Source organism: Colletes latitarsis, chromosome 3 (assembly GCF_051014445.1).
Source record: "Colletes latitarsis isolate SP2378_abdomen chromosome 3, iyColLati1, whole genome shotgun sequence".
NCBI classification, from domain to species: Eukaryota; Metazoa; Arthropoda; class Insecta; order Hymenoptera; family Colletidae; genus Colletes; species Colletes latitarsis.
In genome coordinates, this window is record NC_135136.1 from 29,950,292 (window position 1) to 29,969,316 (window position 19,025).

Genomic DNA, 19,025 nt, shown 5'->3' on the forward strand with positions numbered 1-19,025 from the left:
AAATTTCAAATCGTTCTGGAAAAATTATTTTTGGTTGTGGGGGTTAATTACAATAATTTTTGGTGAATAGACATACCCCTGAAATTCTACCCACTTTCGAGAAAAAAATTCAGTACGGGCGGATCTTTAAACGTTAATAACTTTTTAACGAAGCCTCCATCAATAAATTAGTATTCTTGATTTTCGTTTTATTTTGGCCTTTAGAATCTCCCATTAAAATTTTTCCCAGAGGTGGGCGAACACCCTGTATAAAGAAGACTGAACTTGTTGAACAACAAATTATTAAAAGTGTTAGATGTAGACTTAAAAATTATAATTTAAAGAAACTGTGAAGTGGTGTAATTCTTAAACTACCAGTTTTGGAAAACTGCATCGAATAGTTTAATACAAATTATACAGCATTCTTTTAGAAAAAGATTAGATGCATCTGATCGTTTCAAAGATACAGTTTTTCCCAGTTGTGTTAGACAGCCTGTATAATAGAAGAAATCTGAGACTATTAAAACGGAGTTTATTTGTTATTTTTAAGTTGAGAAAACACTCAATTTATCAAGGTGTGCTATCTTTTTGTCGCAAAATGTAAGCCCTAATGAATGATGTTTGCTCGAAGAAGCTCGAGAAAATTTCGATCGTATTTAATTAAAAAATATTCGGCGATTAGACGGAGAAGGTAACAACACAGTGTTTATAGCTGATTACTATTTTTATTGCATTGAAATAAATAAAATAATACGCACGGTTGCAAGATCAGTGAAATTACTTCGGATGCATTGCTCGATACATCGAAGTCGCGTTGCGCGCGACAGTGTCTTTAATACTTCGCCTAGCCCTATTACATTAAATAAATAAATAAATAAATAAATAACTTATAGAAATATTCGGAGGGTACATAATTACGTTGAATACATCGAAACGTTCACATCGATATCTTAGAATAACGCAAATTCGATTGGGAGAATCGCGTAATTAATATTAACGATCATCTCTCGTTAATACCAATTATTCGCATCGAAGTTTGACGTCGATAATTGTTTCTCTCTATAATAATAATGTAATACGATTGTAAACTCTCTGTACAGAACAATAAATAAAATACATCACATAGTAAATTAAATAACGCGTTTCCGTGGTAATCCATTCGTAAGGATTAGAATAAATTAATTCGCTGGATGAACTGTCACCGAATTTTTGGAGACTGGTATAACATAGTAAACGGCAGTTCCTGAATCATTCGCTGGTTCAAGTTTTTAATGATTCGTCGTAAATGAAGATTCTTTTATCGAAGTTCGAAACAATAAAGAAAAGAAGAGTCATTTACCAGCTTTTAGTATGATAATTCGAGACTAAAAGTTTAAAATTATCGTGGAAATGTTGTAGCGCCTACTTTGAACTTTCTTAGGGAAAATACCCACCACAATTCGGGAACCGCCGCGATAAAAATAATAAAAAATAATGAAATGGAAATGCAACGAATCGCGATCGAACACTAAGTCGAAAGATTCTTTTAATACACTTATCTCGCAGTGGCTTAACGTCGTTGACATTGAATCACGGTCGAGCTCCTGAGAACAAGAGTTATGTAAATTATATAAAAGTTTTATAAGGTAATTATTTAACGTGGGGATAAGTATCAAGATGACTCAATTTCCAAATATTTTAGATTTACATCGCTCTCATTTTCAGTGGCTCGATCGTCGCTGTGTATGATTGTAATATTTCCTATACGATAATGATGCACAATTTGCCATTCGAGTCCGCGTTAATAATCGTTAGGCCACTGCCACCTAGCTCGCACGAAAATCTAATAAAATCTATAATCGAGATACCGAATGTTGCGACATTAATTAAGAGATTATGATGTAGACCAGTAATTCTCAACCATAGCGTGTCGAATCGGTATACCGTTACAATTCATTGACATCGAGATCGAAAGACATTCAAATGAAAATGAACGAGACATTTTCGAGGAACTTATAATGTGTACGAAATCTAAATGCAAAAGAAAAACAGCTATCAATTTGCAGTATCGCATTTGAGAATGACCAGTCTAGTCGCGTACGAAAAATAAATAATAAATTAAATTAACTAAATAAATTACTAGAAACACAGAATACGCATTCGTGCAGGAACGAAGAGAAAGTTAAGAAAATGGCGCCAGCAGAAGAACACGTTCCAATGTGATTTTTTTGACGGGGGAGGCAATTGATTTTCTTCTGCGTTGTCTTCGTTGTGTTCTTTCATTCCTTGGTTAGTTACTTAGTATCCTAATTAGTGTAAGTTCGTTAAAGAGTTTAAGCTCGGACGGAGGACGGTCCGTAATACTGTTCAGGCGGCCTAGGGTCGAGAGATCATATATTTCCTTTCGTTCTTAAGCGTTTCGTTCTCTCGACTGTCTTCATTCTCGCCCTGTATCCAGCGTGACGAAGTGCTTCGAAATTAATTGTACTGGTACTCGTCGTCGATGCCTCGCCGGAACTCTTTAAACTTCTGCAATTAGAAAAAAGAATACATGGTTTAAAATAGTTTATTCAGCACGTTGACCGCCATTTTGGAGAACAGTTGCGTGCCACGTTGATTCTCACAAGACTTGAATATGGTACTAAATGATTGGAACTCATATGCAGACATATAGTCTAATGTTTCTTTATTTGATATGTAACAAAAATATAACAAAAATTTGAGTAGAATTCAGTAAATTAAATAACATTTACCGTTATGTACGGCCGTTAGTCCTCGGTAAAAATCGTACAGAAAAATGAGATGCAGTTTTAGAATATGCAATGTAAATTATTTGTTACAATACCTTGTATGTTTTTAAATTTTTACGAAATTCAGGCATTATTTTTAATCATTATTTTCAGAAAATTATTCTAAGGCTTGTAATATTATACAATCTTATTTTTTTGTCGAATTCATTTTAAAGATTAAAAGTGGAGTGTGAATACATTTTCTAAATAAGCACGTTTATGCTTTGTTATTGTCGTTACTTACCAAGCAGTGTTTCAATTATCATAATAGTGAAGTATATAATATAGTATAATAGTATTTGATGCTTAATATTATTAATGTGTCTCTGGCTATGGATGTGTATGGAGATCAACAGTTGATAGGACAACCAACAAATAAGGAAGAGAATCGCTTATGGAATAGCAAAGAGTATGAATGTGACAGTTTGACTTTAAATAAATAGATATTTCCATTATTCATTGTATCTCTGTCTTTGTCGCATGGACAACGATTACATTATAATAATGGTATATACATTTCTCATCTTTACCTTTTAATCAAATAAAGAATATATTTATCAAAGTCTACATTCTTGTCTTCACAAAATATTTTCAAGTTATTAAATACAGGGTGTTTCAAAACGAGAGAACAGGAAGTTTCAAATTCCTTGTGCAAAAACAAATCGAAAAGTTTTTTACCATTACGTAATTCGAGGCTTCATTTTCGAGATATAATTTAGTTTTTTATGAGACCTCTCTTTTTCTATTTTATAATGATAAATAGTTAACTAACTCTACTGTAGTTTGTTGCATTTCAACTATTTTTTTATTTGTTTTCTGAATACTTTGAAACAAAAGAATGTAGTATGTTTCCCAATTTTACAGTGTTATCAACAATGTACGATTTCTACTGACAGCTAAGTTCCATACCTAACGACAAATTTTATTTAGTGTATTAAATATTACCAAAGCTTCTGTAATATTTTTCTAAAGTGTTAAACAAAGGAATACTATATGTTTGTATATGATTTTTAATCACTCAGTAAGATTTCCATGTTTTATAGAAGAAAATCGATTGCAACTGTTCGTTACATCGTTAGTGCATTGCAAATCAGTTTTGATAATATTGGCTCTAAACTAACATCGAAGAAATACTTTCTTTCCCTTAAACGCGTACAATTTTACGGAGCATAAGAAAATATCGAACCGAGGCGCATGCAAATTGGAATCGAAGGAAAAGTGCTTCGATAAATGATTGTATATAAATTGCGCGGCAAAATGTTGCATCATGAAAAAGCTACATGTTCTGCATAGAGTTCACGAAGTCGTCGGACGCGTGCCAGCGATTTCTTTAATTTTTATTTATTGAATAATTATCGCCATGATTTGCAATTAGCTAATAACGGAGAAACAGTACAAATCCTGATCGACTTGCGCTTATCGATAAAAAATCTGCATTACGTGAATCGTTCGGAATTCTGACGACAGATTGCCTCGTGACTCGAACGACTCACATAATTACGTTGGAAAGGGATATCATATTTAAACGATCGTTTTAGAAGATGCAAATTGTTATGAGTAATTATATAGTAACTTCTTCGATTTCGAATAAAATATAAAGTCCATTGCCAAATGAAAACACTTACAAATTGAAAGTTAAATTTCAAAAAACACAAACTGTACTTTAGTACGGGACATTGTAAAATAGTATACTAATTGTTTGTAGATCATTGGTTTAATTTTACAATTGATATACATTTGTGATAAAATTAAATTAGATTTAAATAATATTGATAGTAAATGTCATTCTGATTTATAGAGGGTTAACTTTCTTTTGAATTCTAAATTTTAATCTCCGCATTTCTATAGAGTCCGAATTTAATTTTGAACGTTAATCTCATCGTCAGATTTTTTATAAAAATATAGAAGCAAGCGTAGAAGGCTTACCAGTGGCAAGGGCAGAATCTTCTTTTTATCGACGAACATATCAGGATTGTTTGCTATAATTTGCATGATACGCTGCAGAGTCTCGAGTCTGTTGTTCGTGGCGGACCTTCGTCTACGACCTCTGAAATCAGAAAAAGAAGATCGGTTGAAAATAATGCGGTAAAGCATCGATCGATATCATTTTCTTTCTAACGAGACTTACAAAGGAACATAAATATATTTTTTTGTTCGCATGTTACGTATTTTTAATAATATTAGTTTATGTAATAAAAAAGTTGCGTTTTTACACCTTTTGCTCTGGATGCAAGCAACTATGAAAATTTGTATAAAGTTAAAAAGTCAAAGACAATGATTAGATTTAGAAAATAATTTCGAGTTAAAATGTTAAAAGGTGTTTTTCGGTGCCTTTGATAGAAATAGTGTCAAGGGATGATTTTATACTTTCGATACCGAATTCCGCACAAAAGAAAAATGGGTTTGTGCTACGGATGAATTACTCGTATAAAATTTTTCAAAATTGTCGGGTTCATCGTGTTTGTTGGGGAGAAATAGACGACACCTTGACATCTTCAAGGTAGCTAACGTACTTTGCGCCATGCGTTCGACCCGTGAAACGGAATATTCGCGCGAATAAATCAGTTATTTCTTGTCGCTGTCTTTTCTATTGGTTTTCTCTTTTTTGGGGGGATTGGAAGGAGGGATGAATGCGTGGAATGGCGTCTCATACGATCACGCGTATCATACGTGTCGAAAGTAAGGAAAGGGTGACGCGTGCTGATAGAGTACTGTCGAGCGTGCAGTCATTAATCATCAGGTTATTCTGTTACAAATTATTTAACGCGGGCAGTTGGAATATATGATTTTATTACTTATCGTATTCAATGTAACAGAACATATTAGTTGCGGTAAAAAAAAAGGTAAAACGTTAATGATTGGCTCAGCGGCGCCAATCGACTCGCGTACACTCACACACGCACCAACAAACTAAAAGGGTCGCAAATTCAGATCACTATTTTAACACAGGCCTTATCGGTGGGAATGTATATCATCATGGATTCGTGGAAATTGTGCAAGTTCCGATGTAATCAGCGTAATTAACTTTAAGCTGGTTAATGAGTCGATTCTCGAACTTCAGAATGTTAGCAATACGAGTAGAATTATCGATACTTTGTTAGACGAAACACGTTCCTCGTTTATCTTGAATTTCGATTGTAAATTTTTTAACGTGCCAAGTTGCTTCGAAAAATTGCCACGTACAAATGTATTAGCGTATGCTTAACTGCACCGAATTTTTATCGCATTCCATTTTACAAGCAAAAAGAAGACACGCGGAGCAGACCTTAAAAATATAAATTAGAGTATTTTTTGCATTTTCTAAACGAATGGTTTGTTTAGAATACGTTTGTAAAATAAGGCAAGTGTTTCTCATTGCGTTTCGCGCCAACATTTGTATACACTATTACACATTATTTTTTAAATTGTAAGAATTGTAGAACACGGTTACGTAATCAAGAAAATCGTGTGTAAAATTTGAGGAAGGTCCAGCTAACGTTTCTTTTTTTGTTAAACTCTTAAAGATGATTCATTTTTCGAAGCGCTGAAGTGAGATGACCTGTTGACCCCTTGACGCTAAGCTTCATATCTCGTATGATCCCAAGGTTTTTCACATATCGCCGTCGTTAATAAGAGATACGAATATAATGCAGCTAGCTGCTTGTACTGCCTCTTTGCCGAAATAAACGATATCGCAACATCGATCCCGTATTTTATTAACTTCGGACAATTGTCGACAATTTTATTTTATTTACAATCACATAGGTAGACTTAGAAAACTTCTTATCTAATCTCATTTTATTAAATTAGTTATAACTTCGAGTCGTAAAGATTTAACTTGTTTAAATGAGTAAAAGAAACCTATAAAGATTACAAGGATACAAGTTTTAAGATAAAAGTTATTTACGTTTTATTTTAAATCCAATTAAAAAGTAATAAATCAGGAATATTCTCTAAAACAATGCTAAAAAATCAAAGAGAAACATCACTCAAATTAATAATTAAAATTGACATTCTAATTTAAGTAATAAAATCGTTTATTATTTATATTTAATTATATATCTTCGAAGAGTTAACTATCATACAGTGGATGCTGCAGGGTCATTTTGACCCAGGCGAAGCTGGCTCCATATTCTCCGTTCAAGTATGTGTAGGTGTTTACTCGACGAAAGTAGAAGATACAGAAATATCTTGTTTTTAATAGCTTTATATCAGTTATTGACGAATGTATGGAATTTTTGAAGTATTCCACATAGTCAGACAATTCAATCTCTATTCAGCGCCAGTCTTCGTACACATGTTATATGCAATTGAAAGTATACACCAAATTTTATGCACAATTTCTCTTGGAAACCTGCATAGATAGAATAGAAATTCTATCATGGTTTAATATGACCCTGCATTCGTCTGTCCACTTTAAACCAACCACTCGACACGCGCAGTAGTCTTTTACACGGAAACGAAAGTCCAGAAAGACTTTGAGTTTATTTTGCTTTTCATCCACGTGTCTGAAAGAAACTGCTGAAATCGTTTCGCGGCTCACAATGGTCCCATCGGAGAAATACTCGCTCATTGTTTGAAAATGTTGAATTTTCCTTCGAAACGGAAAAGGTCAATCGGTATTCTGAGAGCATTCGAGCGCTCCCTATAACGTAATGAAAACGGAAGGAAATTAAAGCGTGCGCAAATGTTGGCATACTGGAACTAGGATTTCCGAACAGCTCGTTCCTCGCTCGTTTGACTTCGAGCGAATTTTCCATGGCGTGTAACGTCTGAATAGGAATTTATTCGGATGGCATTCAGAAAGGAGGTAATCAGGTTAGAGGTTCCATTACGCCGTTGCGTTTTCTATCCCCGTACGACGTGCACCATCTTTCTTTTTCCGTGAACCATCCCGTTGCGATTATATTATTCAGTCTGCGTCGAATACTCGCGCGTTTCATCACCCCACAGTTGGCGACCATCGGTATACGTTCGTACGTCTTATAAATAAAATTTTCATGGTTTGCTTGTAAGCGAAGAACTTTTCACTTATTTCGTCAGACACGAGCGAAGAACTTTTTACTTACTTCGTCGGACGACGAGTTTTTACAAGTAATTTTAAAGAATATTTAAACGATCGTTATCCGTGTATTTTTAATCCTTTCGATGCAAATGGGGGTTAAATTGGTAGAAGATCGGGATCGTCGATTTTAAAACCGTTAAGTTCTAATTTTTAATAAATAACAATAATAACTAAATAATTATTTCGTTATTTCGCATTCCAATATAACATTTGATTTTTACGATGTTGTATTCGTAAACTCTTTATATCATTGATCATTTTTTCAAAATCATTTATGGTACAGGTAACCCTCCTATAACACGGTAGATAGGTTTCTAGAAAATGCCGTATTGTGTGAAACCGTATTATATGAGACCCAGAGTCAGTATAAAAAGGGTAGTTACATTCCGAAAACTTATTAAAAACAAGTATTTTTTTTTAATTCTACATAAGCAATTTAATTTTTATGAAAAATATAAAAGTGTATGACCGACCCCTCGGTTGCTATACAGGGTGTTCGGTCACCCCTGGGAAAAATTTTAATAGAGGATTCTAGAGGCCAAAATAAGACGAAAATCAAGAATACCAATTTGTTGATGGAGGCTTCGTTAAAAAGTTATTAACAATTAAATTCAAAAATTTCAAATCTTTCTGGAAAAATTATTTTCGGTTGCGGGGGTCAATTACAATTATTTTTGATCATTACATATACCCCCGAAATCCTACCCACTTTCGAGAAAAAAATTCGAGTAAGTGTTGAAAATTTTGGGTGAAAAAAAAGACTTTCGAATCGTCTTGGAAAAATTACTTTTAGTTGCAGGGGTCAATTGCAAGCATTTTTGGTCAACAGATATACCCCCGAAATCCTACTCAGTTTCGAGAAAAAAATTCCTTACCGAAAATATAATTTCTGGCCAGAAATGTCTGCCCAAATCATGTGAATCTTTAAAACGTCATAACTTCTGAACGGATTGGACGATTTTAATGATTAAAAAAGTAAACTACGCGTATTTTGATGGAGAATATGTATAAATCGCAAAAATGTTCGAAAAGTTATATCTTGACTCCGAAAAATTAGAAAAACCCAATAAAAATGGTCCAATTTTCAAACAGCCATAACTCCTACAATTGTGAATATATTTCAATGAAACTTTCTTCTGATGTAGAACTCATGGGTACCTACAAAAAAGTATTAGACAACTTTTCTGTAGGGCGTCAAACAAAATTACTAAAAATCAAAAACGAATTTTTAAGAAAAATCGACAGGGGGTAAATTTTTCGGTGAAAATGAAAAATTTCAAATCGTTCTGAAAAAATTATTTTCGGTTGCAGGGGTCAATTATAATGATTTTTGGTCAATAGACATACTCACGAAATCCTACTCAGTTTCGAGAAAAAATTCCTTAACGAAAATATAATTTCTGGCCAGAAATGTCTGCCCAAATTTTCATGCGAATCTTTAAAACGTCATAACTGCTTAATGGATTGGACGATTTTAATGTTTAAAAAAGAAAACTACGCGTATTTTGATGGAGAATATGTACAAATCGCAAAAATATTGGAAAAGTTGGTCCTTGACTCCGAAAAATTAGAAAAACCCAATAAAAATGGTTCAATTTTCAAACAGCCATAACTCCTACAATTGTGAATATATTTCAATGAAACTTTCTTCTGAAGTAGAGCTCATGGGTACCTACAGAAAAGTATTAGACAACTTTTCTGTAGAGCGTCAAACAAAATTACTAAAAATGAAAAAGTAATTTTTAAGAAAAATCGACAGTGGGTAGGTAGGTGCCTAAATTTTTCGGTGAAAATGAAAAATTTCAAATCGTTCTAAAAAAATTATTTTCGGTTGCGGGGGTCAATAATAATTATTTTTGGTCAATAGACACACCCCCGAAATCCTACCCACTCTCGAGAAAAAAATTCAAAAAGGTGTGAAACTTTTCGATGAAATTGAAAAGTTTCAAATTATTCTGGAAAAATTATTTTCGGTTTCGGGGGTTAATTACAATTATTTTTGATGAAAACACATACCCCCGAAATCCTACCCACTTTCGAGAAAAAAATTCAGTACAGGCGGAACTTTAAACGTTACTAACTGTTTAACGAAGCCTCCATCAACAAATTGGTATTCTTGATTTTCGTCTTATTTTGGCCTCTAGAATCCCCCATTAAAATTTTTCCCAGGGGTGGTCGAACACCCTGTATACTATCGAGTGATGACTTGATGGCTAGGCATGTTGATTGGGCATACCGTAATAGCGACGCCTGCTCTCACACGCATTGTCATTATTGGCTGTGCCGCTCACAACTACAATTCCATCGCGTGACAAAGTAGGATAGGACAAGACTCTGAGAGACATTGGCGTGTTACCGTACACTCAAAATACTAGCTATGAATAGGACAAAAATGTATCTCTTGTGGTTATGGAGACCCTACTATTCTATGCAGCGTGACGTCAGAGCGAGCCCCTCCAGTGGGAATAAGGCGGCGCGTAGACCTTCTCTCCTTGCCCTTGCCCCGTTTAGTTTGTAGGTGCCTAGCTAACAAGTCATCTCTGAATAGTACGTTCCTCGACTGACTTTCCCAATATCCCAGTCGTCTAAGACAGGGCCTGCTAGGAAGCCCCTTACTGATGTGTCCACTAGCAGGCCCGGACGAAACGCGCCCCCTCCTTTCCTTTTCTGTCCTCCTACGAATATCACGAGTTGTCAACCCGCAGCAACGCAGCGCCACATAGTAAATTATAATTTGTTTATATATTTTCATGTAAAGGCACAATAGTTCATTATTCCTTCACGTCATTATTTTAAGGTAATTTAGTTTTTAAATATGTTAAGCAAAAATCATGTTATCCACTGCTGTAGAAGTACAGTGTTTTACAAAGGTTTTCGCAATTTTCTTATCGTGTTAAAGCGAAACCGTGTTGTAGGAGGGTTACCTGTATTATAAATAGTATAAAGACTTTACAAATACAACATTTTTTAAATTTTATTCATTAATAGAGGTAAACATTCTGTATCCTCGTACCATTGAGTAAAAGAAAATCATTTTGGAAGAAATTCGAAAAACTCAACGAGGTGAATGAAATATAATGCGGCGAGCAATGGTTGACATTTGCTAGAGGTCCGTGACAACTTCGAGGTATCTTCTGGTTAGTAGGCCGTTATTTCTCGTTTCTTCCCACGTGATACGTGACCGTCCACCCTCTTGTTAACTCTAGACCTCTCCGTTTAGACCTTAGTCGATGACTGGATCAACCTTGTCATGCAGGCGACGGTAGAACGAACAGGGCGAAAGCAACAAGTTGAATTTTAATGCCAGCCGGTTACTTCACCCCGGACGTGCGCTACATCCCGTACAGATTTTTTTCTTTTTGCCTCTTCCGACCGTTGGTAATGTAAGTTCGCTCCGGAGTAGCTCGAATTGGAATTCATCCACGCGGAAATTATTCGTGACAGACCGTGAAAATTGAAAAACTAGCGTGCGAGCGGTCAAAAATAGACGGCGTTTCTTGTACGTTCAGAGATTCCTGAACCCAGAATCAGACATTGCACTACGAGAATAACTATTTTTCTTTTTTAAATAGATCTTTATTCTCGGCACTGTGTTGTACGATGATGCAACGAATAATTCTCTGTATACCTTTTGCCCGAGGGATTCACGGTGGCGTTTATTCGCCGCGATCGAGGAATTCTTTTCCCGTAATACATGACTAGATTTTACACGGAACTAAACAATTCACTATTCCTCTTCATTCCATTCCGTTTGATTAAAAATCGCTTTGCAGGATTTGAGCAATTTCTCGATTTAGTAAAAATTAATTTTATATTGGAGTACTATACAGGGTGTTCGGCCACCCATAGGAAAAATTTTAATGGGATATTTTACAGGTCAAAATAAGACGAAAATCAAGTGTATCAATTTGTTGATGGAGTTATTAACAATTAAATTCGAAAATTTCAAATCATTCTGAAAAAATTATTTTTGGTTGCGGGGGTTAATTACAATCATTTTTGGTGAATACACATATCCTTAACATCCTACCCACTTTCGAGAAAAAAATTCCAGTAGGTACTGAAATTTTTAGACGAAATTAAAAAATTTCAAATCATACTAAAAAAATTATTTTTGATTGCAGGGATCAATTATAATTATTTTTGGTCAATAGACATACCCTCGAAATCTTATCCACTTCCGAGAAAAAAATTCCTTACCGAAAATCTAATGTGAGGCCAGAAATACACCCTCGAATTTTCATGCGAATCTTTAAAACATCATAACTTCTGAACGGATAGGACGATTTTAATGTTTAAAAAAGTAAACTACGCGCATTTTAGTGTAGAATATGTACAAATCGTGAAAATATTCGAAAAGTTGGTCCTCGACCCCGCAAAATGAGAAAAACCCCACAAAAATGGTCCAATTTTCAAACAGCCATAACTCTTACAATAGTAAAGTTATCTCATTGAAACTTGGAGAGGAACTAGAGCTCATCGGTACCTACAAAAAAGTATTAGACAACTTTTCTGTAGGGCGTCAAATAAAATTACTAAAAATCAAAAACGAATTTTTAAGAAAAATCGACAGGGGGTAGCTGCCTAAATTTTTCGGTGAAAATGAAAAATTTCAAATCTTTCTGAAAAAATTATTTTCGGTTGCGGGGGTCAATAATAATTATTTTTGATCAATAGACACCCCCCCGAAATCCTACCCACTCTCGAGAAAAAAATTCAAAAAGGTGTGAAACTTTTCGATGAAATTGAAAAGTTTCAAATTATTCTGGAAAAATTATTTTCGGTTTCGGGGGTTAATTACAATTATTTTTGGTGCAAACACATACCCCCGAAATCCTACCCACTTTCGAGAAAAAAATTCAAAAAGGTGTAAAATTTTTCGACAAAATTAAATAATCTCAAATCGTTTTAAAAAAATTATTTTTGGTTGCAGGGGACAAGTACAATAATTTTTGGTGAATAGATCTACCCCCGAAATCCTACTCACTTTCTAGAAAAAAATTCAATACAGGCAGAACTTTAAACGTTAATAACTTTTTAACGAAGCCTCCATCAACAAATTAGTATTCTTGATTTTCGTCTTATTTTGACCTCTAGAATCCCTCATTAAAATTTTTCCCAGGAATGGCCGAACACATTGTATATCTGATAAGTAGACTGAACCTTTATGCAAAGTCACATTTTTATTAACAGTGTTAATGAAACGATAGCTTTGTAGAGTGTCGCCTCAACCTCTAAATATAATTTTGCATATTAAGTGTATTCTGAAGTTTTTTGGAAAATTATATAGTTCCTTGCGAAAAGATGATTAAACAGGACCTAAAAATGTGCGTTTTACTGTAGAATACCTTTTAAAATTCTACTCACAAAGTCGGAATGCCTGTATCGAACTCGAACATCGATCGTTGCATACAATCGACGATAGTCTGCGATTTTATCGGTTACAGAGACTAATACCTTCGAGCACCACACACACCCATCTCACAGAATTCCCACGATCATTAAGCTTATCTCGTGCGAACGATAAGAAATCGATACTCGACGATAAGTTTGAATATTAACCGTAATTTGTACAGAAGAAAGATGCGCGCGATCGATTACAGTCGCGTTTGCAGACATTCTTTTCAGTTTCGGGTGAATCATCCAAAATTTTTTGCTCGAGCGCGCAAATACCTCGTTCGTTCGTTCGACGCGTGCAGACGTGATTCGTGAACCCGTAAAGAGTCCATGACTTCTGAGTACGTTTCCAAAGACAATTAACAATCGTAAAATAGAGGAGAGTTAGAAGAATGGTACAAAAATAGACTCGAAGATGTTAGATAAGAAAGAATCGTCGAAATTCTTCGCGCGACCCGATAATGACCGGAGGCCGTGTTATTCATCGTATTTAGAGAAATTCAGATTAAAAAACGCGATAGCAGCGTAACGCGCCTTTTATCTGGGAATTTTTGCACCAACAGTAGGAAGAAGCGTTAATTTTGGACACTCCCGAGCCTGATAACGGCGAACAATAATTCAGCACCGATACGGGCTGACCTTTACGATATTACATAATTGGTCACTTACATTTTATCTGGATCCAACACGCCGAATGCAACCGGTACCGTCACTACTTTTCCCCTCACGTTTTCCAACCCCATCAGCGTTTCTATTTCGGCGAGCCTCTGATCTGAAACCCGCCTTCGCCTGCTGCAAATGCAATAATTATATATGAGTATCGTCGTACGAAATCTGTAACAGTGACGTTTATCTCTGTGAGTTACGTCGCGATAAAGTTGAATAAACTTGCGCGAGATACATCACGGGTGATCTTGGAAAGTTCTACAGAAATCGTGCAAAACACACTTAAGAGTACAAGTAGTTCCTTTCCTGTGCAATCCCTCGGTATATTTCCAGTCGAACTTTACGGTTTGACTTGATCGAGATACATGATGGCTGTATCGTTTTTATTTCTTTTTTAATATATGTCGTTAGATACTCGATAAATAATGACAGTTGCATTATACATCAAATATTTAAAATAGCTTTTTGAACTTAGAATAGCTAAACGTGTGGGGCATTTTCCTATCTTCTTCGTATATCTGTATTTATCGAATTGGTGTCTATAATTAACTCAATTCGCTGAGAAAATAGATATGATACCATTCGCGTATGAGTGAGAACTTAATCGTATTTGGGGTCTTGTTTTTACTACATCTGTATTTAAGAAATAGTCGTCACTAATCGTTTCAATTCGTTGGAAATGTACGTATGAAAAATTTTATTTAACGCGAAACCTCTTTCGAATTTCACAGAATTTAATAGACCTTTTGCTTTCTTTTTTGTACGCAAATCTGCCTTTTTATACAAATGAAATCGTAATTTCGTAATTGCAAAATTTTTAAGCGATTTCGACTTAAAGGTACGAGGTATTTGTAATAAGAAAACAATTAGAAATAAAACTTAATTGAGATCCGTTTGTTAGCTGCTGCGATCACGATGAAATTAAAAAGTTATTTCTAAGGTAGACAAGCATATAATAGCATAAAATTCTAAGGAGGCGTTCTCGGGCCAGCCAACAAAAACATTTATGATATAAATTATTGACAATTAAATTTAAAAACTTTCTTGTTGTATACTAATCTTCATATTTACTATTTTAGTAAGCATTTACTCAAATTGCACTGAAAACGCTGAATTTCGTTTCATTTCGTATACTTCAATGTACACTTGTATCGATAAATATCTGTAATCGATCTACATTTCATAAGAAAACTCTAATTCGTGTAAAAGCTGCTAATCGTATAATTTTATATTACGTTTGCTTTACATGCTTCATATTCACAAAACACAGAGAAAGATTATACAAACATATTATAATAATAAATCAGTGTCATGTCGTTGCAACAAATTTGTATTATGCTGTAAATGTTTTTGTTAATGCCTAAGTATCGAACGAAAATCGAAGAAGAAATAAAGATAATTGTCGAGGTTACTGCAGGCCGTGTACAGTTTTACAGTTTTATGATCCAAACGTGAAACGATGACTAGACTAACACGATGTATAATTGCATCAGCGAGTAAACTTTCACAGACAGAGTAAGCACGTGAAACATAGAGAAATCGATGTTGCTAATCGTTTTCATGAGATCGCTTACGTCGTCTCGATTCATGAAAAAGTTACTAAACGGATAACCTAAGTCCTCTTGTATTATACTTGCAATACTATTACTGAAATTTCATAAGTTAAAGGCTACAAATATTAATAATTTCTCCTGCGGAATAGCAACAAGATTTCTAAAAGTATACGTAGAATTCTATGTATAAATGTCATAGGTTTTAAGTAATCTGTTTATACTTTACCCTGTTAACTATTTCGCTACATTGAAAACAAATGTTATAATTTGCTTGTAATTTTGTTTATTCAAAGCCGTGTTTTTAAAAACTTGCTTCTTTTTCTTTTATTTATTGGATGATTTTATTTTATTGGAAGCTTCTTTTTATATCAAAGATTTTTGCGTATATTGTTCATAATTGTAAATTGTGATACTTTCTTATGAGTCGTGCATACATAAACATCCGCAGTTAGCTATGCAATTAAAGAATACAATTGAAATAATCGTTCTATTAATAAAAATTGTCGGTCCTCCAAGATTTATACAAATTTTACGAGCAAATCCTTGGAACTTCGATTGCATTTGTTGTGCAATTAATGATTGTAGAATGTACCAATAATATTAGTTTTCTTTACTTGTAACTTGTCGATCTTGCAACAGAAATCTAGAAGGTACCTTCTGCACTTTGTAAACTCACTAATATTATTAATTTTGTAGAATATTGTGCAGGTAGCCTCTGGTCGTTCCTCGAACGATGCTTTTTGAATTTACTGCGCGGGAACAGACGCGTTTCACGCTCCTCTCACTGATATTTAATCAAATTCATTTATATTTAACCAATTCTCTACTAATTTAATGTTAAAATATTGACGCGTTTATTCTATATTATGAGTATATTTTTATACTCATCAACATTTTTAGTAATCTCGATGTCATTGGACTGAATTCATAAATAATACGTACGAACATTTTTTTTATCATTAATATATTCTTAAATGCTTTATTGTACATCAGTGATAATGCGTTTATTTAAAGTGAACTTAGACTTTTCAAAGTACGAAGAAATCTTAATTCAAGTAATTTACTAACGTTAGTTATTAGTTTCTTGTCTTTGTTTTCGATCTTCGCAAAAATCTCGCAGGACTGTCGAAACATTAATAAGAGTATCTATAGATAAAGTCACGGTAAACGACACGACGAAGCACGACGGTGGAATCGCGCGTTTTCATATTGCAGTGAAAAATGTATGTGGGGATAGATATTGTGATCGGGCAAGCTGTATAGGATAATACTATGTTTGTCGATCGTCGTTAATTTCGCCTCCTTGATCGACACTCTAATCTCCCGAGCGTTTGTAGGACAAAGCTGCCATTATCTCAGTTTAGAACGTTATCCATATCTATGGAGACCCATGCAAAAAAAGAACGCGGCATTAATTCAAATCTGTCGATTCATCCCTTGTCGACTGTTCTTTCTTTCATTTTTTTTATCAGCCTTGACGAACGAACGAATCGCAGGCTCGTCAACATATCTAACACGATATTAAGGGAGATGCAGCACCGATATAACAAAAGTTGTCGCAACATTTCATGTACGAGACGATAAAGTATCAGTTCAGATAATAATCGAGACTGGAACTTGAAGCTTGTCCAACGGAGCAGTGGGATTTTCCCTTTGGCTCGAAGGGAAAGTTTTGCCTACGCAAGATGATATTGGTAATTGTTCCTGATCATTGCTCTGTTCTAAACGAAGATAAAAATAAACATTTCTATTATCCCGTGATACGATTTACAAAATGCCATTTGCACTTTAAAGAAAAAAAATGTAACTGTTTAATTTTGTTTGCAAAAAATATTTCATTCTTTTCTTTGCACTGAAAACTATTGTTTGCTGTTTCCTGCGTTAAAATCACGCATCTATAACTTAACTAATCGTACTTTTTTCAAAATGAGAATTTTCTGAATATCATATGTGCTCGTTATACCGATTCGTGAAAGTAAACACGTTCATCCATGAAAATTCAATTGTTTAGATTTGGGTGCTGAACAATTACACAATGTGATGAAAGATATCAGAAAATGCGTAAGAAAATGTTTAGAATAATGTAACGATGAAACGTTCGAATACTTGTAATATTAAAAAAAAATATGTGAGATTTAAAGTATTCAATTTTTCTATTTATACACACAAAATTAAAGTTTTCTTTAAAGAAAAAGTAAAATTGCACTCTGGAAACATTGTATTTTAGAGAAAAGTTGTATCGTAGGGTAATGGAGGTTATTAAACCGTACAAAATTTTCCTATACGATTTTTTGCTATCTTCGTTGAGACCAGAGCTGTAGCCTGGCCCAGTTATTAGAATCATTCGATCTCGAAGTGTTCGAGAGTCGCGTGCACATTGGCTCGTTTCTCTGTCGCGTGAAAGTGCCGCGATGATAGTGCAAGTCCTTTTTGTCATTTTACGCGGAAACGCAAATAGAGAACGACTTCGAAACTAGGGGAATATTCGCTCCAAACTTTATCGATACCTCGGCAAAGAAACGTCGAAGTACATCTTCTGCATCTTTCGGCTGTTGGATTTGAAAAGTCACGTTCGTTTTCGCGGTGCAGTTACGCGCAGGGACACTAGTCGCCAACTATTCGCACGTGGTTATCTAAAATTGCTTAAAAATGGCTGAACGTAGCAGCGAACTATCGCTAAATCTCACGTTGTCCTCGCATGTTGATGCAACGAATGAAACAAACGGAAATTTAACAAAATCCATTTTACGAAGTTTAACTGAAATATTTTTAACACGTTGGTTGCCATGATGGTCACTGATAATCTTTTTTAAATCGTTTGCAGTGGACGAATTTTAGTACTTGTAAAATTTTAAATAACGTTGCAGTCATTAGGGAATACATCTATTTTTCCATTGGGACATCTCTAGTCACTATGTTAAACGAAAAGATACATTTTCACGATCGATGGTCTATCACCGAATGTTTCTGTTATTTGAGATTATAGATTTGTATAATTCACTTTGGAGGGAATGTGTTACCTGAGAAAAGAGGGTGGCCTGGCGTATGTCGATTCTGGCATCAAAACGACGACGAGGGTACAGCACGTCAGTAACGTGGCAAACAGACTGATCCGCGCTCCTGTTGGACTTCCCATGTTTTCTATCGTCGCGACCAACCGAATTGTACGAAACACCAACGTGAATCCCCTGTTGAATCTCACGTGTACGATCTCCAACAACTGGGCACTTGAGCGGCACACTTGTTCGCGACCAATTAGCACTTATCCTGTTTGAGACGGGTCTCGCCGGTAGATCGCGTATCGCAATTTATCTATCGTAATCGCGTTTTTGTACCGGATGGCTGGCCCTATCTTTGTCGCTTTTGTCTCTTGGTGAACTGTAGCGTACCGTCGTTCGCTTCGGGCATATATACTCGAAGGAGAGTGCCGCCTCCACTTCCCCACTCGGCTCCGTGGCTCATGCCCCACTCGACCGGATCCTCCCTCACTTTTATCTCTTTCCTAGACTTCGTCCCTTTTCCCTGTATTCACCTTCCTCTCCGGGGAACCGTATCGGCAATTAGGCGAGCAGGGTCTCGCCATCGCGTATCGTCCGGTCCGTGGCCGCGAAATTGCGC

At 35.1% G+C, this 19,025-nt stretch overlaps 1 protein-coding gene across 1 annotated transcript; it reads right to left on the reverse strand.

Moving 5' to 3' along the window:
* Positions 1–815: 815 nt before the first annotated feature.
* LOC143340273 (uncharacterized) lies at positions 816–18,769 on the reverse strand. The gene is made up of 4 exons (XM_076762025.1): positions 18,428–18,769; positions 13,858–13,980; positions 4,674–4,794; positions 816–2,487 (listed from the first exon to the last, which is right to left on the reverse strand). Exons 1-4 carry the CDS (start codon positions 18,541–18,543, stop codon positions 2,437–2,439), a joined length of 411 nt encoding a protein of 136 aa, XP_076618140.1. The 5' UTR covers positions 18,544–18,769; the 3' UTR covers positions 816–2,436.
* Between the last annotated feature and the right edge of the window lie 256 nt (positions 18,770–19,025).

Bases quoted from the DNA above. Each gene is read 5' to 3' on its own strand.
- LOC143340273 (XM_076762025.1), bottom strand. From the start codon at position 18,543: ATGGGAAGTCCAACAGGAGCGCGGATCAGTCTGTTTGCCACGTTACTG. The intron at 13,981-18,427 runs GTAACACATTCC...TTGCATTTGCAG, and splicing joins AGGCCACCCTCTTTTCTCAG to CAGGCGAAGGCGGGTTTCAG. The intron at 4,795-13,857 runs GTAAGTGACCAA...TTCTGATTTCAG, and splicing joins GTGTTGGATCCAGATAAAAT to AGGTCGTAGACGAAGGTCCG.